The 22172-nt window shown below is 37.2% G+C and overlaps 2 protein-coding genes across 2 annotated transcripts in view; both read right to left on the reverse strand.

The window, feature by feature from the left end:
- The window catches only part of daw (activin beta chain dawdle), a 21817-nt gene extending 5116 nt beyond the window's left edge, over positions 1–16701 (reverse strand). Inside the window, exons 1-3 of the mRNA XM_022081840.2 lie at positions 16132–16701; positions 1381–1614; positions 951–1129 (exon numbers count right to left, since the gene is read on the reverse strand). Of these exons, the coding sequence (XP_021937532.2) occupies positions 951–1129; positions 1381–1614; positions 16132–16543 (825 nt within the window). The 5' untranslated portion in view covers positions 16544–16701. The remainder of the gene's footprint in view (positions 1–950; positions 1130–1380; positions 1615–16131) is intronic.
- Positions 16702–17480: 779 nt separating this feature from the next.
- LOC110838543 (histone acetyltransferase KAT8) lies at positions 17481–20957 on the reverse strand. The gene is made up of 4 exons (XM_022081839.2): positions 20661–20957; positions 19976–20087; positions 19600–19741; positions 17481–18604 (listed from the first exon to the last, which is right to left on the reverse strand). The coding sequence occupies exons 1-4, from the start codon at positions 20890–20892 to the stop codon at positions 17675–17677; spliced, it is 1416 nt and encodes a 471-aa protein (XP_021937531.2). The 5' UTR covers positions 20893–20957; the 3' UTR covers positions 17481–17674.
- Between the last annotated feature and the right edge of the window lie 1215 nt (positions 20958–22172).

The following is a 22172-nucleotide window of genomic DNA, read 5'->3' on the forward strand; positions in this document are numbered from 1 at the left end:
ATATCAGCAATATGTTTTTAATACAGGCATGATAATTGTTCAACATTTATCTTTCCCCGTTACCTTTTTATCTATTTGGAAGTTAAATATATGAATATTCCGTGAGCACTACTTGTTGGTCATTGGTCAGTCCATGATAACCAAAACTCTGATGGGAATGATTTGTAGAGAATGCCTCAGGACCTCTGATGGGGATCAGTTGCAATTGTTCATTCTGCAGCCTGTCGTGTATATACTGTGTATTCTAGTGTTGTATATTTATACAGGGCTTTTCATTGTTTAGATTTAAAAGTATTATATTGTTGCAATAGGGTAAGACTTTGTCTCTGTGGAAATGGGTCTGTAATGGACTCTTAGACTTGAAAGTAACTTTTAAGTATGCTGATAAATTATTTTATTTAATGTAAGATTTGAGGTTTTCACAGCAGTGAGTATGAAGATTTCTGTCTCCTGGGTTGTTGCGCTGTGTAGTCTGGTCGATGTTAACCAACATTTCAGAGGTCATACTGCCTCCGTCGTCAGGGCGCTGAAGATTTCTGTCTTCTGGGTTGTTGCGCTGTATAGTCTGGTCGATGTTAACCAACGTTTCAGAGGTCATACTGCCTCCGTCATATGAATATTCATCGCCCTGATGACCGAGGCAGTATGACCTCCGAAACGTTGGTTAACATCGACCAGACTACACAGCGCAACAACCCAGAAGACAGAAATCTTTTATTTTATTTAAATTTGAGGTCACATCACATTAAGTAGCACTTCCTTGATTCATAAATAAAAGTATAGACTGTGAAGCAAGTTGCATGCATACATGTATACATAAATTATATTGATATAAAAGTTTACTAGAATGACAGGCTGTAGAAGCATTAAAATACAAAGCATGCCAATAAATATTGTTCAAAATATTATAAAGGTAGCATGTATAATAAGTTTTTTGTATTGTACTTTACCTTTTTCATTGCATTTGTGCTGATAATAATGAAAGGTTTATGTTCAGATTCTAAAGATACAGGTGACTTAGTAATCTCCATTGCACATGTTTTACATGCTATATGGATTGCATGTGTCAGTTCCTGGTATTCCAACCAATTTTTTACAGTCCAAAGTAAATCAATTTTCACCCAGCCAGCTGTCAAAGGGAACATACAATTAATTATAATCTGTTAACCTTCATCTCGGTGACAAGGTAAAATAAAATGGGATCAATGCAAATGATAAGAGTGCAAGAAGGCACAGGGCACTTGGCTGAGTGAGATGTTCTAAAATCCTCGTCAAGAGCTTTTACAGCTCATCAATGATTGAAAAGCATGTTCAGAGCCAATGATAATGCTTTGTATTTGGGATAACATTTGGTGCAAGGAAGAGCAGGACATTATATACCTTTAACATCTGTTTCATGGATGACCAACAGTTTGCTTTTCTGAACGCTCTGATTCAAATCCCAATGAGCAACTTCAGATACTACAAAAGTTTGGTTATGGCTGTCTCTCTGATCTCTTTCTTTATAGAACCAAAACTCTACTGTTGTAACATCTTCTGCTTGCAATTCTGCTGGCAGTTTAAATGTGAAACAGGTAGCTGGATTTAATGATGCTGGAGTACATCTCACTCCATCTGAAACATTTTTACAAAATACAAATTGTTGTAAGGGTCAAAGTTTAAATTTGTATTATAGTAACAATATACCATTTTCGTTTGGTTGGGCGCAGGGGCACAAATATGGATTTCATTCATCGCTGCTAATCATGTAACAACTTCAAGAGGACATTGTTGTCAGAATTTGTTTTGTAAATTTGTGAGATTTTGAATCAGATTCTCTATTCTTAATAACAAAGCTAGATCCTGAAACATCGGATCCAAAGGAATCCACGAACTTTACATTTTCTTCAACCAGCCAAGCTGTTACAGTCGATTCAAAATTTAACTACAGTAGCCATCAATTTTGTTTTTCCTTCCATCCCTCTTATTTATAAATTGTTTTCCTTTTTTCATTTTAGAAAACATTCCTAGTATACTCATCGTAAAAAGCATATATCTTCAGGTATCAAAACGTGCGTAAGTAAGCAGGGTAATTGGTAATAATAACTGTAAAATGGCATGTATTTGCATGATTGTAATGTTTTTAAATTGGCAACAGTGTGGTCACGGTGGTTGGGATAGGGTTGACTTGGCACGCGTCTATCACGTGCTTTTGGTGTGGAACCACGTGCAGCTCACACAAAACCACGTGCTGTGGTACTCTGACAGTGATGGATGAAGGGAGTAGTTGTATACACATGAGGATCGTCCCTTGATATGTACAGGAGAGAAGGTTCCCACCAGACTCGAATACCGATGTTGAAGTTTTCTTTATAAAACGGCGAGAAATTGGGAAAGTAGTCAGTTTCGTCTAAATATTTTGCGCTCTACAATTTGGAACAGACGAAAAGCGTTTATTCTCCTGTTATTTACAGACGATTTTTATGTAATAGTTTATATCGCCTTTTCCAGTTTAATGAGACGGAAAGATGACCTTGAATGTTGAGAAGGTTTGAAACCACGCGGTCATGCTCTGGGTGAAAAGTGTTATTCCCGCATCCCCGTATAGAGAATGAGACAAACAATGGAAAACTTAGGTTAGGATAGCTGATAGCCTGGCCAAGAGATTCGAATCAGTTACGTCCTCACAACGACTTGGTTGGTGAATATCATATTCCAAGACTTGAGGTTCTCACAGCGGTGAGTATGAAGATTTCCGTCTTCTGGGTTGTTGCGCTCTGTAGTCTGATCGATGTTAACCAATGTTTCAGAGATCATACTGCCTCCGTCATCAAGGCGATGAATATGCCGGAGGCAGTATGACCTCTGAAACGTTGGTTAACATCGACCAGACTACACAGCGCAACAACCCAGAAGACGGAAATCTTCATCATATTCCAAGCAATCCTGTAATGATTTGCATTCTGGAAACGGGGATTATCCATATCCCTTTCCGCTTTAATATGAATGAAAAACACGTTTCGTCAAGCGACTGCTGGAAAAGAATCTTTCAACAATAATGTTCATGAGATGATAAAGTTGCGTCATATTGTGATAAATATATATTTGTTTAAATCTTGTCAGTCTAATCACAATAAAATTCCTATTAATATTAAAATATTACCATAATTAACATTTAAATATTTAAAATATATTAAATGATGTTCTCTATCGAAATGTTCGATTTACATTAGATCATCACTTTTTTACACGACATGTTTCAGTTCTAAAAGAACCATCTTCAGGTGTATAAAATTATATAAACTTAAATATAATTTCTTAAATGCAACTTTTAGTCAGATGTTTATCGGATTTCAAATGATGTTTTCTTCGAATACGATATTAAAAATACAATAAAATCTGGAAGAAAACATCATTTGAAATCTGATAAACATCTGACTAAAAGTTGCATTTAAGAAATTATATTTAAGTTTATATAATTTTATACACCTGAAGATGGTTCTTTTAGAACTGAAACATGTCGTGTAAAAAAGTGATGATCTAATGTAAATCGAACATTTCGATAGAGAACATCATTTAATATATTTTAAATATTTAAATGTTAATTATAGTAATATTTTAATATTTAATAGGAATTTTATTGTGATTAGACTGACAAGATTTAAACAAATAAACAAATAATGTTCATATTCGTAATAAATTACATATTTGAAGCCATCAGACTCCCAAAACTCCTTATGAGATAGTCTAACCCAAGATTACTTGCTACCTTAGGTTACTGCATTGTATTAAGCACCAAGTACTAGTATGGAGAATAAGAGTTTAATTTTGACACTTGCAGGACATGGTACTGTCTGGTTGCTGATGTCAAGTGATGGATTGCAATGCTCAGTGCTAGTTCTCTGGAACGACTGGTCCTCCATATACGAGGTGCGATCGAAAGGTTTCTAGACTGCGCCTATAAAAACCCGTACACTTATCTCAGGTATTAAATTCATCCATCACCCTCGAAGTAGTTCCCCTGGGAGTGAACACAACGATCCCAGCGCCGCTGCCAAGCCTGGAAGCATCCCTGGAAATCTTTCTTTGTCAGCCTGTCAAGCACCATCTGCGATTCTGCCTGAATCTCTTCTATCGTCTCAAATCTCCTTCCCTTTAGCTGAATTTTCATATTTGGGAAGAGGAAGAAGTCACACGGCGAATAAGGAGGGTGCGGGATGACGGCCATGGTGTTTGAGGCCAAAAACTGCCGAACTTTGAGGGCGGTGTGCGCTGGCGCGTTGTCATGATGCGTCGCATGTGGGGTTCTTCCTTTAGAATCAGCTGACAGGTCCCATAGCCTATCCCAACAATGTCGCACAAGTCGTTAATGGTACGACGTCGATCTTCGTGAATGGCCTGCCGAATCTTCGTAACATTTTCGGGCGTTGTGCTCGAAGATGGTCGTCCAGAACGCTCGTCATCATCGACAGAGGTTCGGCCATTTTTAAAACGTGAATGCCACACAAAAGTTTGTGCACGACCCATTGCGGACTCCCCAAATTCTTGCTTTAGCATTTCATAGGTTTCCGTAGCCGTTTTGGCGAGTCTTTGGCAAAATTTGATGCACACGCCATTCCGAAATCGCAGGATGGTCGGTGTAATGCACTACCAAAACGCCCGTAACTAATAAACAAATGCTAATTCGATGATGCCGGCTGGCACACTGATTCACTATGAATGTAGGCCGCACCCCCTAAAGTCAGAAGCTCGTACTACATCCGGTTCGCCCGCTATTGACACAGTCTTGAAACTTTCCGATCGCACCTCGTAAGACAGTGGAAACTTTTTGGAAAAGCATGGTAGCTGGGATGCTGGGATTGTTTTTCGTCAACTTTCTTAGATTGCCCCCCCCCCCTAGTCCGCCTAATCTCTTCAATATAGACAACGCGAACAGTTTATATCGCCTAAAGAAATGTGGATCGTGAAGTTGTCTGTCCATCTCTTCGTAGTATCAAGATTTGAAGAAGAGTAATTTTATCTTCAAGGTCCACATCGAATTTCACTGTGCGATGTTTATAGGCGAGTGCTTTTTAAGTTATATCCTTTGAAATCTTGATATATTTAACGTAAATTCGGGGACAGCGTCCATGTCTGTGGTATTGGCCAAATACATTCAGTTACCATAATGCTTTCGAAACCAAATGCCACTTTTTTTCTGGTGAGTAAGATGTCGGTTTTTCAAGGACAACTCATCAGTCTTTCAGAAAATTAAAAAAAAGAAATATATATATATATAATAAAATATCAAAATGCCTTCGAACAAGTTTTATAGGATTTTCATTATAATTCTTAACCCTTAGAACCAAGAATAAATAAATAGGAAATATCCCGATTAGTAATTAGTTCTAAGGTAAGGCAATTCACCTGTACTCCAGCTGAGACTCATTTGAGTGCAAACGTGTAAGGCTTTAACATCATACATTGACCTCCAGCCGCTAAAACCTGAAGACAAGAATTACGTATGCGTCTATTTTTACCACGATAATCAGTTTTAATTAATTAATACTGTGGTGAAGGTTTAACAGAACAAGACCTCATTCGTGATAGTTATTTTATATTAATCAAATTAAGCCAAAGAAATCAGTGTATGCAACTTTGAAACTTCCAGTGTTAAAATCGGATCATCCTTTCTCGAGTTGATTCATGCATACAATGGAAGGTCACGCCACGTTCACATGTACCTTCCACATGTGCTTCAAGATGTGTAAAGAACATAAGTAAGAATATGGTGGGCCATGAACAAGAGACTGTCTTTTGTTTCATTGTGTTATTTCTGTTCTGTGTATTTTGATAATGTTTGCATGTTAACATGCAATGTTGTTGTTTATCGCTGAACGCGAATTAGTTTAAAAACAGATATTTTTATTTTAATAACAAGCATCTAGAAGCTGACCACAGATTATCAGTTCAACTACCCAAATGCTGTCTGATCTGATACAACATAACCTATATAAACACTTTTTGTTTTGAAATCAGGTTTATTTTTATACAATATCCCGAAAATATCTGTGAAGTAGATGAACTTAAAACATCGTTGACTTCACGTGTCTGTGACGATCATTATACCTACATGACACAAATTCTGCGTGTGTATACCACCGTTTGTTTTAAAACGTACACAACACCAAAATTAAACGATGGATTGTGGCGTGTTATAAAAGTGATGTATGTGCTAGATATTACTCAGATTACACTTCAAAACGTCTTACTTCATCTTTACAGTCTACAAAATGAACTTAGGTAAGTTTAAACCTGTTCATCTAAACTATCAAGAATTTTTTCAATGACAGGGTGGGCATTGTAACGTCTTGAGCATAAGCGACTTTGTTAATGTATTATAGTATAGACACCATATCAAGGCATTTCACTAATAATAAAACAATGCTTATATGAATTTAGTTATTCTGGGATAGAAGTGGCAGTACTGTCTAAATTTGCAAGCGGTAAATCGACATTTATTTTAACCAACCTATAAATTGCTTGCATTTAAGTAAGTGGATTTCGCTCCTGAAGATGATCTTCTAAAGGTCGAAACATGTTGTATTTTCAATAAATTGTAATTTAGATTCTTGTTGTAAGTTCATGGCAAGGTTTATTTGGAATAAAGTAATTTCGGAAGGACGGACGGACAGGCGTTATGTCAATTTGCTGTGCGTTCGTACAAAGTTTCATGAATAATGGTGAAATGGAAGGAGTTTTGACGGCACATTTAATAAGTAGTTATCCCAAATATCTTCCCGTGATATTTGTTGTAGGAACACGCAGTAAATTACACACCCCAGGAAAAGTAAAGGAAAATGAAGGTCCATGAGGGTACTGGTACTGATATCAAGAACACTTGGCTATGATGCCTTCATTAACATCGTGTTCTATAAAATTACGTCATGCACATGTGTTGAAAAGATCCCGCACGCTATATACAATCACATATTAGTATAATTATAGTAAAGACCATATATACAAGCATACACACATATGTACATGGTTATAAACAGTTTGCGCTCTGATGAGAAATGTACCAAGTCCAATAAACAAAACTTTGTACTTTGTATTTTTTTGTTGTATTAAGTTGATTTAGAATGAAACAGCTTAACTGCCACGGGTACGTGAACTTTATTACATGATTCAGTATTCTGAAATGACCTAAACACAATTTTAAATTCAGCTTGTTTACAAGAACGAATTTCCAGGAAGGTTACAAGGATGTTTGAACCTGACGAGTCATTTGTACAGTCAGTTCATCGAACAGAAAACTTGATCATGCATACGAGGTGCGATCGGAAAGTTTCAAGACTGCGCGTATAAAAACCCGTACACTTATCTAAGGTATTAAATTCATCCATCACCCTCGAAGTAGTTCCCCTGGGAGTGAACACAACGATCCCAGCGCCGCTGCCAAGCCTGGAAGCATCCCTGGAAATCTTTCTTTGTTAGCCTGTCAAGCACCATCTGCGATTCTGCCTGAATCTTTTGCCAAAACGGCTACGGAAACCTATGAAATGCTAAAGCAAGCATTTGGGGAGTCCTCAATGGGTCGTGCACAAACTTTTATGTGGCATTCACGTTTTAAAAATGACCGAACCTCTGTCGATGATGACGAGCGTTCTGGACGACCATCTTCGAGCACAACGCCCGAAAATGTTACAAAGATTCGGCAGGCCATTCACGAAGATCGACGTCGTACCATCAACGACTTGTGCGACATTGTTGGGATAGGCTATGGGACCTGTCAGCTGATTCTAAAGGAAGAACTCCACATGCGACGCATCCTGTCTGAGGACCAGAAGCAGAATCGACTTCTCGTTTGTCAGGAGCTCAAAGATCTTGCAAGAACCGACCCCAACTTCCTTTCTAAGCTCCGTGTAACTTCTTCCTCTTCCCAAAAATGAAAATTCAGCTAAAGGGAAGGGGATTTGAGACGATAGAAGAGATTCAGGCAGAATCGCAGATGGTGCTTGACAGGCTGACAAAGAAAGATTTCCAGGGATGCTTCCAGGCTTGGCAGCGGCGCTGGGATCGTTGTGTTCACTCCCAGGGGAACTACTTCGAGGGTGATAAATGAATTTAATACCTGAGATAAGTGTACGGGTTTTTATAGGCGCAGTCTTGAAACTTTCCGATCGCACCTCGTATAAGCAGCGAGAAGGCAATTTTTTGGACGTCAAGGGCACGTTTACAATAGTTAACATTAGATTGAGACTGTCGGATTAAATGATAGAAGTCTAATTAATTTTCGGTCTAATTAAGATATTTCCTGCATTAAGGGATTTAATATGACGTTATGTCTTACCTAATCTGATTGAGTATTTGTAGCTCACAGTCTTATACTGAAACATTTCTGTTACGTGTGATTTTGATGAACAATTAACGTAGACTTCCAGCCAACACAACTTGTTTAAAGATGGCTGGCTGTCTTCTGGGTTGTTGCGCCATGTAGACTGACAGAAGTTTACTGACGTTCCAGAAGTCCTGATGTTGGAGCCTCTTAAACGTTGGTAAACTTCCACCAAACTACACCCCGAAACAACCCAGAACCCTGTCTTCGGACACACCGCGGTGAGATATTGAAGTCTTATTACTAAATGTTTATTTTGTAGTAAGACTAACAAGTATTATTATTGCAGTTTTGAATTATTTTCATCTATTGCACATTTAAAATGGTATGAGCACAAAAATATCTTGTAGGAAGATATTAATAATTATTATCCTTTATTACTGTGATTGGCCACGGTGGTCTAGCGGTCAGAACACTAGCCTTGTAAGCCTGGGGTCCCGGGTTCAATTCCCGGCGGTGCTCAAATTTATAACCTGTGTTGGGCAAGGCCGTGGTCTAGGCATCACGGAGTTTTCCTCCGGGGGCTTCCCCGGTTTCTCCGTGGCATCCCAACAATTACTCCACTCACACACAGAAGAAGGCAATGGCAAACTACTTCTGATCAATTCTGCCAAGAATGTATGAATGTATGAGCAGGTCCCTGACAACCTGAAGAGGTTGGAAGGATCCTGTTCATAATATATGGACCTGTCGTCAGACAGAACACTACAAAAAAAATTACTGTGATGATTTCCTATTTATGCATCACAGATTAATACCAACTCCCCCAACGAATTGAGATATAGGGGACAGGCTCCAGTCAGAGTGTAATAAAACATACTTTAGAATGAATCAAAATAATCCGGAAGAATTTTTATCAGTTTCTCGTGATATCTAAATTAGAAGTAAATGCCTTCATATTTTAAACGTGTTCAGCAATTTATTTCTCAAGAATTCATGTTGATCGTGCGAATTTACTATCGTAGTTGAATTTTTTGCTTAGAGACGAGTATTTAATTCTGCGATGTTAAATGCATTCAGCACACGCTGTCACATTTATTCCACAGCGTTATCAGACATAATGAACCTATTTGCAATAATTAGTATTCACTAATGCTACTTTGCGCCAAGGAAACAGTGATTCGTCATTATTTGAGATGAAGTGTCTGAATTATAGAAGTGAATATTCTAATTATAATCGACTAATGTCCAATTCCAGCTAGCATCATTATTAGAACAAATCCAACTATTATTTTGTCGAGTTTAGATGAATGCGAAGAATTAAAATTTTTGTGAAATATCAGCGTGTTGTAATGTGACCTCATACTTTTGCCATGTTTTGTCGATTTGCGTCCGAAATTGAAATTGAAATCCTGACGGGAACATTATGTATCGTACTGTACATGTGCACATTTAAATGTATGAGACACAGAGTAGCTAAAAAGTTGTCATTTCTATAGAACTATGCTAAAATTTTCAGCTAAAATAGGGTTTGGGAAATATGTGATTTGGCCTTTATAAACTGCGGGCCTGTAAAATACTGAGTTTTGGTTTTTGGAATGTGGTAAAATCATATTTGAGAAAATTGACTGAGAAATAAATTGTATAAGTCGTGAAATATATTGAAGTTCTCTATATAAAAGTAAATAAACTTACACCAGCTGCTGGGAACAGCTCATTAAAAAAATCTGAAAAGTACAATAAAATAGTATTTTCAACAAACAGCTTTAGTTTAATTGATCTTGGTATTATGGGCTGCGACACCGTGGATACTTAGAAGTAGGTACCAGAGTTTCAGGGCTCAGATGCTAATAGAATGTTCCTCCGAACCGCTGATGCCTGCGTACAAGTCCACATCGTGTCACGACACAAAAGACCGACATAGACATTTTTACCGCCGTGACAAACTTAAATCTCACGCAAATTTGATTTTCCATAGAGATAACTTTAGAGCCTCACTGATGATGATGATGATGATGATGATGATTTCTATAACGACTCACGAACATAAAAAATAAATTAGTCATGGCCCGATGAAATTTCATAAAAATAGCTTGAAATAAAAGTTATACCTGAGTAAGGAACCGGTGTGTACCACCGAAACTATCTTCGCGAACAAGGCTGTTGTTGACGCGCCTCTGAACATACTACTAACTGATAAACATCGCAATTATGCATTTATAGAATAAGTTGAAAGCTGCCACTTGTTGGATTTCTCCCGTCAGTTTCGGATTGTGTGTACCCGGTCTGTTGGTATATCTGAAAATTAATACTTTAACAATTTCTGACGACATTTAAATAAAAATTTCCTTGGATATTATCCATCGTCTAGTAAATATAAAACGTAAAACGACGTTTCGGAGATGGGACTCTATCTCCGTCTTCAGGTTCCTACACAGTTGGGCCCACTAGATAGAGCTAATCCCTATCTCCGGACCATATAAAACGTAAAACGACGTTTCGGAGATGGGACTCTATCTCCGTCTTCAGGTTCCTACACAGTTGGGCCCACTAGATAGAGCTAATCCCTATCTCCGGACCATATAAAACGTAAAACGACGTTTCGGAGATGGGACTCTATCTCCGTCTTCAGGTTCCTACACAGTTGGGCCCACTAGATAGAGCTAATCCCTATCTCCGGACCATATAAAACGTAAAACGACGTTTCGGAGATGGGACTCTATCTCCGTCTTCAGGTTCCTACACAGTTGGGCCCACCAGATAGAGCTAATCCCTATCTCCGGACCATATAAAACGTAAAACGACGTTTCGGAGATGGGACTCTATCTCCGTCTTCAGGTTCCTACACAGTTGGGCCCACCAGATAGAGCTAATCCCTATCTCCGGACCATATAAAACGTAAAACGACGTTTCGGAGATGGGACTCTATCTCCGTCTTTAGGTTCCTACACAGTTGGGCCCACTAGATAGAGCTAATCCCTATCTCCGGACATATTCTTCAGCGTAATATCATTATCTTGCGAATGCACCGTCGTGTGTCTGCGTTCTGTCTCCCAGATTCAGACATTATAATTGCATGAATCCATATGCAAATTAGTCCTTACTGATCCTAGTTATGCGCTTTTGATCTCCTTTGACAGTAATAGAAATAAGGCGGCCGTGGAAACATTCCGAATTAATGAACATGGCCTGTGTATAACTCCGTGTGTCTTCAGACGTCATACAGCGTACAGCGAAATGAGGTGGCTGCCTCCATCACCAGTCGCCCTGGTGATGGAGGTATCAAGGACCTCTGATAAGCTTCTACCAGACTACACGGCGCTACAACCCGGAAGACAGCCTAAGGACTCTGCTCCTTATATTTGTAGTTAGATATTTATTACATTAATTGTTTATTCAAACACAAACCTCCTTGCACTCGTATTTAAAATAAAATATGTCAATGACTTAATATTTGTTCTTTAGATTCTGCCCGTCCCCCTCGATTCGCCTTTCAACATCGTTGTCCAATTAGTACGCTGATATCAGTAATAAAACATTCTCCGATGCCCTTCCACTTAAATGGCAGCGATGAAGGATAGTTGCTTATCGAATAAAACTTTTACATTGCATCAGGCATTTCTCAGGGTTATGTAAAAATAGGTTCAAAGTATATAGTACACGTTGAGTGATCACAAGTACCATCATTGCTTAAATACTGGCTGAATCAGTTTTCATTTGGGATTCTACGGATTCCGACGAGAACAAAATTGAATTTTAAAAGCGATTTCCAACCTTTATTACAAATTACAACAAAATAGTCCGAACTGCGTACAAAAATCTTCCATTTATATTACTTATTTTATTTTCTGTTAATTATGACAGATATTTTATGTTCGCTCGTCACAGTAAATTGAATTAATAATAACCAAAACTTGCCTCATTGAGTAAACGGGGTTTCTCCGACTTGTATTACTCAGCATTGATAGAAAAATCGAGTGTTAGGACTGACTTATCTATTACCGAATTACAGATTAGTTTCAGTCGCTTTAATATTTTTAGTACCAGAGTTATTAAAATAGAGACATAGAAATCGCGAGAATTTAAGTATTTTACACAGTGTAAGGGACATAATTCAATGTAGTTTAGTCTCATTGAAACTTTTCTCGTCTTATTTACATAAATAGTAGTAAAACCAACAGTTTAAATATGAACACTCATATTGGATGTAGGTTGAAGGAGCCATGGAATTAGTTATGAATTCGTGCCACGATTGTTCGTAAAGAATTTATTTCCGATAATGAAATTTTTACCCATTGAAATCAGATTGCAGGCCAGCCGTGATCTCCACACATCGGCCTTCCTCCCGGGTTCAGACTGTCAAAACAGACGGTTTAATTTGTGATAATTTCTAAGATATAAAAAGAATTTTCGCAGGGATTTTCTGGTTCTGACTGTAGTTATCAAATCTCATCTTGATAATATGCAACTGCATAACAGAGTGCAAGGACGACCCAATAAGCACGTGTTACTGCCCGTTTGTTTAACGATGAAATCTCGTGTTAAACATCGAGTAGTGACTAACACTGTTTTTCTAAGTCAGTTGTATCTGGTAGTGAATGTGAGCTGATAAGGTGTGATGTAACTACGTATTTTTGCTCACAAATTAAGGTTTCAAGGTCACGGGGTCTTTGTGATAAAAAGTAAATAAATACATACAGAATGTCCGAAATATATGTATACAGATCAGTACTTTTGGTGATCGCCTGACAGTCAGATGCTCATTGCTGCCAACTGCGCCACGAATTTAACGGAGGTCATTTTAAACAAATACATTCGACTCGTTATTTTACCAAATCCCGATGCTGATGTATGTATTGGTTTAGATTTCATTCATTTAATGTGTGTATAAATATTCTTGTGACATAATTCGTAATTAAATGTGGAGATGTTTGGTGCATTATCATTATTAATACGAATATTAATAGTGATAATAATATTTTCTATGTTTAAACTAGAAAATGGTTTGAGGATTGCTGTCTTCCGGGTTGTTGCAGAAATTTACCGATGGTTCAGAGATACTTCATATCTTCATGACCAGGGCGATCATCCTGATCATTCAGGCAGCAAATCATCTTTATGCATGATAGTGAACAGAATGTTTGTTGAAACTGTGTTATTTCCAATGCACCCCTCTTCCAAAAGGTCATGGCGGTGGTACGGCGAGTTGTGTAATATCACATGTTGTTAACTGTTTACTTTTCTGGCCTGAAGTCTCTGCAAAGTTTGTACCATCCTCACTTATCACATTCTTATAATTTATAAACATGTTTCTATCTTCAATACATTTTGCTCACTTTTCGGTATGAAACCTGTACATGCAAATCAGCTTAAAATTATTTTCTGTGCTTCTTAAGACTGGTCTGAACTTTTTTAATTATTAGTGTTCTGTCTGACGACAGGTCCATATGAACAGGATCCTTCCATCCTTTTCTCGGACTGGGACCTGTTCATATACGTTCTTGGCAGATGATCCAGAAGTGGTTTGCCATTGCCTTCTTCTGTGTGTGAATGGAGAAACCGGGGAAGCCTCCGGAGGGAAACTCCGTGTGGCCTAGACCACGGCCTTGCCCAACACAAGTTATAAATTCGGGCACCGCCCGGAATCGAACCCGAGACCCCAGGATTACAAGGCCAGCGTTCTAACCGCTAGACCACCGTGGCGTGGTCTGAACTTACAATGCATTATTTAAATAATGTACTCGAAATAAGGAAAACCTAAAGATTAAAAATAAGAAACTATATTTTGTAACTTTTGATTTGAAACGTCGTCTCTCACATCGAAGAAACAACGCAGACCGAGGATGGTGAGGAGAATATTTGTATCTGTGAGGCCACTCGGAAGATCTAGGCGCAGATGGGAGGTTAATATTAACATGGGTATTAGATAAATAGGGTTAAGGGATGTGGATTGTATTCATGTGGCTCAGCACAGATCCTGGTACCTTCGGGTTACATAAAAGACGGGAATTTCTTTAGCTAAGCGTATTATTAGCGTCTCAAAACTGGATCAGTTTCACTGTTACTTAATTTTCCCCCAAATCTGTAAAGCAAAATCCTTCTTGGGGGGAGCTGATAATCGCTCAGTTGGTCAAGATCCCCGGCTCGTTTTTTTGGGAATTTTTCATGCTATTTATGTTTGTCTTGGGCAGGAATGATCCTTGCGGAGCGCAATGTCCAATGTCGGAGTTGCAAAATCATAAAATGCTTAATAAAGACAAGGAAAGAACAATAAGAAGAACACCTATGACGACTGCACATTGTGGTTTGGACATACGTTAGTCGGTTATGGTAACTTAGTCGGCACCTCATAATCAATTTCCTTCATCTTGGACATTAGTTACATCAGCAGGCCTATCGTCTTGAATAAACTGCTGATAGACTGACTTCAACTCGTCGGCTTAAATAATTTTCGCGTTGACGCATTTACAAAATTGGGTACTTGTGGGTTATCGGGACACATCGCTTTAAATATAGGTTAGGTTAGTTTAGGTTAGGTTAGGTTAGTTGTCATTTATTAAAATAAAATATAATAACTTTCAAGTATGTGTCACTTACCCACACACATTAACCTAACCTAACCTAAACTAACCTAACCTAACCTAAACTAACCTAACCTAACCTAAACTAACCTAACCTAAACTAACCTAACCTATATTTAAAGCGATGTGTCCCGATAACCCACAAGTACCCAAAATTGATATATTTTTTAGTTCGTAAGCCTACGCAATTTTTTACTATAAGGAAAACGCGTCAGGTCGAACCTCTGAGCCCATCGATTTCGCCGATCTCAGTCTCATTTCCGTTTTCTCCAGAAATCGGGGCGCGTCTTGTGATTGATGGCTTCTAAGAATCGATATTGCGTATTTTTTTTAGCTGAAAAGCAATTGATAAATCAAGGGTGCGTCTTACAATCGATGAAATGCGGCAGTTTGTTTACATATTACGAAGGTTACGTAATAACTGCCATGATAGTAAAGTGTAAAAAATTAATTGGAATTCTACTATAAGGATTCATGAACCAATCACTGCGTTTTGAGGAGTTAAAGAAATGAAGACGTACCGGGACTCGTTGGGGTGCATATAATAGAAGCCCTCTTACTCAGCAATGTCGTAAATTTATTATAAAATGTAGTTGATTTGTATGTGAAGTTGATTGCCAAGAGGGAAATACAATTTTATGAATTAGGATTTTCAATAGCAATGTAATCTATTAATAATTCTCTACGAATGTATTCCAATTTACCTTTCCAAACTGTTCGCATTCTTTTAAAAAAATTTGATCGAGTTTAAAGTTCATAGTCGTGTTTACCGTCACCATATGTACATATGAAAATCTCCATTCGGACTACTTGGAATTTCATTAAAGTCAATACTGATTAATAATTTTATCGTCAAAAATTTTTATTTCCATAATCCACAATTTCTTGAAACTCATATTATTTACTTAGAACATTCATTGCACGTTAATGGGTTGTGATATTATCAGGTGATAAAATGAAAGACAACGCCCCTGAGTCTCGATGTGTAAATCGGAGAAAAATATGGAGGAAGCAGATGCTTTTCTCTCGTAATTTTCCTTAACTACTCTTTGAAATTTTCGCAATTCACGCTCACTATAACAAATGCAATTAGTTAAAATACGTTTTGCTGGGTAATTATGGAGTTAAACTCTATAATTCCTTTACACAGAGGCGAGTAGGTATACCGTTGCATTTGCGAACTAATCACGTAATTACTTATTTCACATCTACATGCATTGTTATTGTTGCTTTATATTATTATATTCCACTTACCTTCTTGAGGGAATAGGATGACTTGATCTGTCGTCCCGTAGAAATCGTCCATATCCGCGTCAGACTCCAACTTATTAGACTTGTGTAAAACGGTTCCATTGGACAATGGTTTTGGTAGTGTAGACAGTGGCATTGATACAGAAGGCGGTTCTTTGAGTCTCAGTTTTTTTAAAATCTGTTGTTTGATTATCTCTATTCTTAGAGCCGTAATTTCATATTTTTCCATATTTGATTCCTGGAAAACTCGTCTAGCCCCACACCCTGGGCAGTTACTCCTAAGGGATTCTGGAGAGAGATCAGACAAAGTCATCCATGCTCTTAGAAGATGTTGATGACGGTAGCGCGTTTGTTCCGTGTCTGCAATGCTAGAACCAAAGATCACGGCGAGAAGGAAACAATGTGTTGGAACCATGACTGTAAGCGCGTGCCGGCGAGTGATAAAGGAAGACAACTGCTCCAACTTCTCTGACCGCCGAGACTTCCCACTCTCATACCACAGATGACCTACGTCTAGTGCGTACAAATTTCATTGTCCAAGTGCCCCTCCTTGAAGAGAAGCTGCACTACTATTGGTCAGTCTTAAGTACAGCATCAGGTGGGTACGAATTGAACACTGACAAGCAGACAGAAGCTAAACGCTGATACTATTTAAATAGTTCCGTTTTCAGGATTTATATTTTAACAGTGCGGAATGTGGTCTTCTGGGTTGCGATTTCAAATCTCATATAACTTTAGCAGAGTATTAATGGTAGTACACACAAGTGATTCGGAAACAACGCGCGGAGGAGCAGGTATATTAGATTTGTTACGTTAAAATGTTATATCAACTGCAAGAGTTATTTGCCATTTTCTGTGGGGAAATTGTAGGATGATTTAGAATTTCTCATGAGCGGTGTGGATAATACCAGGTCTATTAAGATACTCGTCAGCATGCTGTACAGACTATGATGAAAAGGCGGTTATGGGTGGAGGGGGGACACGAAAATCTTGTGAAAATAATCCCGAGTGCACACCTAATGAATTTAAGTCGGATGCTGTACTGCAATTCTATTAGTCTGCTTGCCAATGATTTTCAAAACAGACCATAGATAGCAATGGAAGTGTATTTATTTATTCTGCCACCTATACTAATGTAACCGAACTACATGGAAAGGATGGCAACACGCAGAGCCCTTCGACAAGCTCGGAAAGTGTATTCCATACTGGAATGATTTTGAAGATGACCGTCTTCTGGGATGTTGTGCCATGTAGTTTGGTACATTTCAAAAATGCTTACTGCCTTCATCATCCATGGACAACATGACAGACAACAGTCATCTTCTGTATTGGAAAATATTTTCTGTTAAATCTTAGTTTTGTATTTATTTAATATTCTCAGTAGCTCAGAATATACAGCATCAGATGATAAGATGAATAATGAACTGACAAAAGATTTATATATGTTGATATTCTTAATAAAATGAAGCAGAAATAAACTGTTACAGACCGATATCAACCTAGGAAATTATATCTGTGAAGAGACTCCTACAGTCGTAGGAACGATTCAAGTTCCTTTCTTTACTAATTTCACCTGTGTTTTCTTTGGTGGCAACCAATGCAATAAACTTGTATCTACAACAAGCTTCGGTTTTTTAAAATGACTTGAATTGATAAGGAGATTAACCAAACGTGGAGTTGTACAAATCACATGTTCTCCTTTCCAGTACTTTAGCATTCCCATGGATTTCAGTGTCGCCGTGATGTCACTTTCCGTGATACTCGTCATCTGACTAATTTTCTTGATCGAGATAATTCCCCTGAAGTCCCGTAATATCTCAAGGATAACCCACGACCAATATGAGCGATAACTCAAGCGTCCAAGATCTGATAATGGCTTTTCAGGGCTGCCAACAACCTCTTCTTGCTTGGAAAGTTCATAGCTGAATGCAATGAGCAACTTTCCATAACCCTGGCGCTGATATGGAGGAAGTGTCAAAATGCACGCAACATTATAACCATCTGGAGAGTCCTTTTCTTTTGAAAAATAACCGACGAGATGAGAACCATGTTTATCCACTTCACACAGTATGTAGAAAAGAAATGGTTCGACATCAAAGAAAAGAGTCTTGTGATCAAGAAACAATTTTGCCAAAAGACACAAATTCTGACAGTACACCTTATGATCTCTCCCGTCAACTTCCCATATTGCAACTGAACTTTTACGATAGATTTCTCTGCCTAGAGGCTGCCTAAAAATACACTCACTCATGTGATACCTAAATGTCTTCTCTAGTCGCATGTACTTGAGGCAATATTCACATATCCACAGTTTTGACTGCTTGCCATACTCTTCTGGATATGGACTAAAGTACCAGGTGTCAATCTCGTATCGCCCAATTTGGACACGATCAATGTATTTTACTTTTGTTAGAGCTTCATGCTCCTCTTCAAGAGCACTAGATGTTGGGTCTATATCTTCTTCACTGACAATTCTCTGTAAAATACAAATTTCAAGGGTTTTCAGTAAACTGTGATCTCACATCATACCAGTTCAGTAGCAATGTATGAAAAACACGAGACCTTTTAAATTCAGTTACATGTCCTGCACTGAAAACTTCTGAACCAGTAGAAACAACTTCATGAAAGATTAATGAACTTGTTCCAGTTAGTATAAGCTGACAAATGTGCATGGCGAGACAGCAATCACCATTTTCTTCACAGATGGAAATTTTTCATAAGTGAAGCTTTTCAAAATCATGATGCAAAATTTTATTTTCACCTTAAATAAGAAGTAATATAATACTTTCATAAAAAATGGCTTTTGGTTTCACAATACACATGTAACCAATGTTACAATGAGAAACACTGTCAATATTTTCAAATTTCTATGTGAAATGTTGGTGTGTTACAAAACACAATCATTAATACCATACAGACCCAGTGGTCCCAATTTCATTAAAAAAATACATGAGATTTTATAGATAAAAATTAGTAGGTCACAAGGTATTAATAAAACTTCCTCCTTACTCACTCCGTAATTCACTAGCATGAAGGAATAAGTATTTTTCTATATTGACAATGTTAAGTGAGAAATTTTTAGGCACACTTTCTCCAACTTAGTACAAGTGGAAATCTGAAAATTTTGAAATAAACCAAGTCATTCCTTCTTTACATAATTAAGCTTAAATTATTTTAATGCAATATTTTGTTTTGACATTGAGGGTTTAAAAACAGTTATTGTTTTTCATGCAGTTTCATATAATGTTAATCACTTCTGATTTTCCAGCTGATTTTGGTTTACAACACATTCAACAGAATGTCAAATTCTGGTTACTGTGTGCAGTAAGCATTATTTGTGATAAACATACCTAAAGCTCAAAATATGCAAGTTATGGGAGATCACACATAAAGATTCCAATGGTTTTAAAATCAGATAATTTGTCTTCTCTCACCAAGTTAATGCATTCCAGTCTTTGATAATATACTTGCCTTCTGAAGAAGATGAACTTCACAGTGTTTCCGTTTCTGGTTGCGTGTTATTTTTCTGTCTGTCTCATCGAATAGCAAATTCATTGTCCTACATTGTTCATTCTGTTTCCAGTCCTGATCAGACAGCTGTGTTGTCATCACCCTGAGTGTAAAAAATAAGCACCAATACTGGATATGTAATGTTTCTTGTTAATGTGTGCCTTCACTTATTTAAAATAATACAAATTACATATCTTGAGCCAGCTACATCTCACTGTCCATGTTGCAACAAAAGAGAACTCTTTTAATTTCAGGGTGTATGCTACTGACAGTGCCATTAAATAAATAACAAATAAATAAATGGATTATGCATATATAAAACATTTAATAAACATACCTTTTTCTCTGAACCCATTCATCCAAACGTCTGTCATATCCTTCATAATGGACATAATAATCAAAGTATCCTTCGTCATTATTACGTCGTGATTGAATAATGATGGCTGGATCTGAAAACAATGATTTGAATACAAATTTAAAACAAATTGAATTTGTTTGTTTTTGAATGTTAAATGAACACAGTGTCTCAATTGTTCTTTGCTTTTAATACAACCCATATTTCCAAAAATCTCAAAGTACTCTAGACAAGCCCAGTTCCTCAAAGCACCCCAAGCATGTTATAAACCCTCAGTATCTGCTTACATTAGAATATGGCATTATGGCCTGCTTTTAATACTTTATTTGAAAAAGAAAAGGCTACCGTTTGTTAAGGATGTTCCATGTTTCAGCAAATACTACATTTGTCATCTTCAGGGCAAATGGATGATTCGATGATAATTGGTCAGAATAATTTGCATCAGGTTAGACTACTTTATATAAGAATAAATTAAGTTCAAATAAGGTAAGATCATTTTTAATTTGGAGGACTGTTGGGATAGGATACACACAATAACCAAACAAGGCATGGCACTGAAAAGTCAAATTATAGCGATATTGAATATTGTAATACTCTGGACGAATTAACAAATCCCCCCCCCCCCCCAAGTTGAACCCTTACATGCCAAAATACAAAACTGACTTACGCCAAGAACCATCAGGTCGCCGCACTACGTAATGGTCACCAATGTCAAGCGGTCTATCAGGAACACCTTCATTACCAACCCTCTTTACGTCCGAGTTATTTGTTGTTCTTGACGGTTTATCCTGATCGTTAATATCCACGGGTATATTAGACGGCATATTTCTAAACAACCTACTGGTCATTGTGTAAAAAGACAAAAAGACCAAAACTAACAGCTCTGTAAGGACAATCATCAACCTTCTTCCATTGTTAGTAAACAAAGTTAATACTGGAATGTACAAAAACAATGTATCTCATAACTTACAAGTGGTCAACTTAGATATGCTTAATTTTCCTTAAAAGATACTCATGTTATTGGTAGGCATGATATGGAATGTTCATAAACTGATTTTAGACTTGCGCTTTTGCTGTACTCTAGTGTCTGATATTGTAATTATAAATTTCCATTATCCATCATCTACGGCAGCTCTCTTTCGTATTTTAAAGCAGTTGACAGCATACGTAGAGACATCTTGGCACGATTTACAGGAACTACTTCCACAAGCACTATTATCATTTACAAGGGGTTCCAAGAAAAAAACTTGGAATCAACAATTGAAGAAATTAACCCAGCAGTATCTAGCACATTGGAAGTAAGCATGTGTCATAACTGTGTGCATATTCATGAAGTATACTTGATTAGTGACCTCTGAGAAATTATATTTCATCATGCAGATTCACAATTGTCACTTCTCAATAGAAGCTGAAATTGCTTATTTGTTTCATTATTCATTGTCTTCTGCTCTGCTTCAAAAATTCTATATCAATTGCTGCAAGAATATTATTAATTGTAAGAAACTGGCATCATGGTGTAATGTAGAAGATGAGCTCAGACTTATTTTATCTACAAAAAGTACTAAATACATTAGTCATTTTGAGTTCTTGTTGCAAAATTTGCAGTATAATATTGATCATATGTTCTTAAAATGAGTTTACTTGTTTTATTGTTTAGGTAGTGGTGATTGATAATATTGTGAACTTTGTTTATTTCAGATTAATAATGATTAAAGAGTCAGTTTATTTAGTGGCAGACATAGTTTTATTTAGTATGAGATGCAAAATTTAATGATCTAAGTACTACTAAAGTTTTGCACCTCTGGGTGTAGCAGTCTATACATTATATAAATGGGTAATGTTCAAGAAATTGCCTTTTCTTCTGTGACTGTGGTAAACATGTGAATAATATTTAATATCTGGAAACTTTTCAGTATTCTTCCATGTTATACATTGCAGTCTCTGAAAACAATGTTTTTTGTTCACAAATATCTGTGATCAGAACATGTTTTTTGTTGTAAATTTTCAAACCACAACTGACATGAGTCCTTATGAATATCAGACTTTGTTATGGTTCAGAGCATTTCAGTAAGTGGATTATTTATTGATATGGATGAAATTCTTACTATAATTATGTCATTTTTTAAGGAGCTCTCTTGTTGATGTTGGTGGGATGTCTTCAACTGATGGATAACATTTA

The sequence above is a fragment of the Zootermopsis nevadensis genome, unplaced genomic scaffold, assembly GCF_977971745.1.
Source record: "Zootermopsis nevadensis isolate Lab colony 2312 unplaced genomic scaffold, Znev_1.0 Znev_ptg000025l, whole genome shotgun sequence".
Lineage (NCBI taxonomy): Eukaryota > Metazoa > Arthropoda > Insecta > Blattodea > Termopsidae > Zootermopsis > Zootermopsis nevadensis.

Bases quoted from the DNA above. Each gene is read 5' to 3' on its own strand.
- LOC110838543 (XM_022081839.2), bottom strand. From the start codon at position 20,892: ATGATTGTCCTTACAGAGCTGTTAGTTTTGGTCTTTTTGTCTTTTTAC. The intron at 20,088-20,660 runs GTAAGTCAGTTT...CATTGTTTTCAG, and splicing joins GCGACCTGATGGTTCTTGGC to ATCCAGCCATCATTATTCAA. The intron at 18,605-19,599 runs GCAAGTATATTA...TGTATTTTACAG, and splicing joins AAGTTCATCTTCTTCAGAAG to AGAATTGTCAGTGAAGAAGA.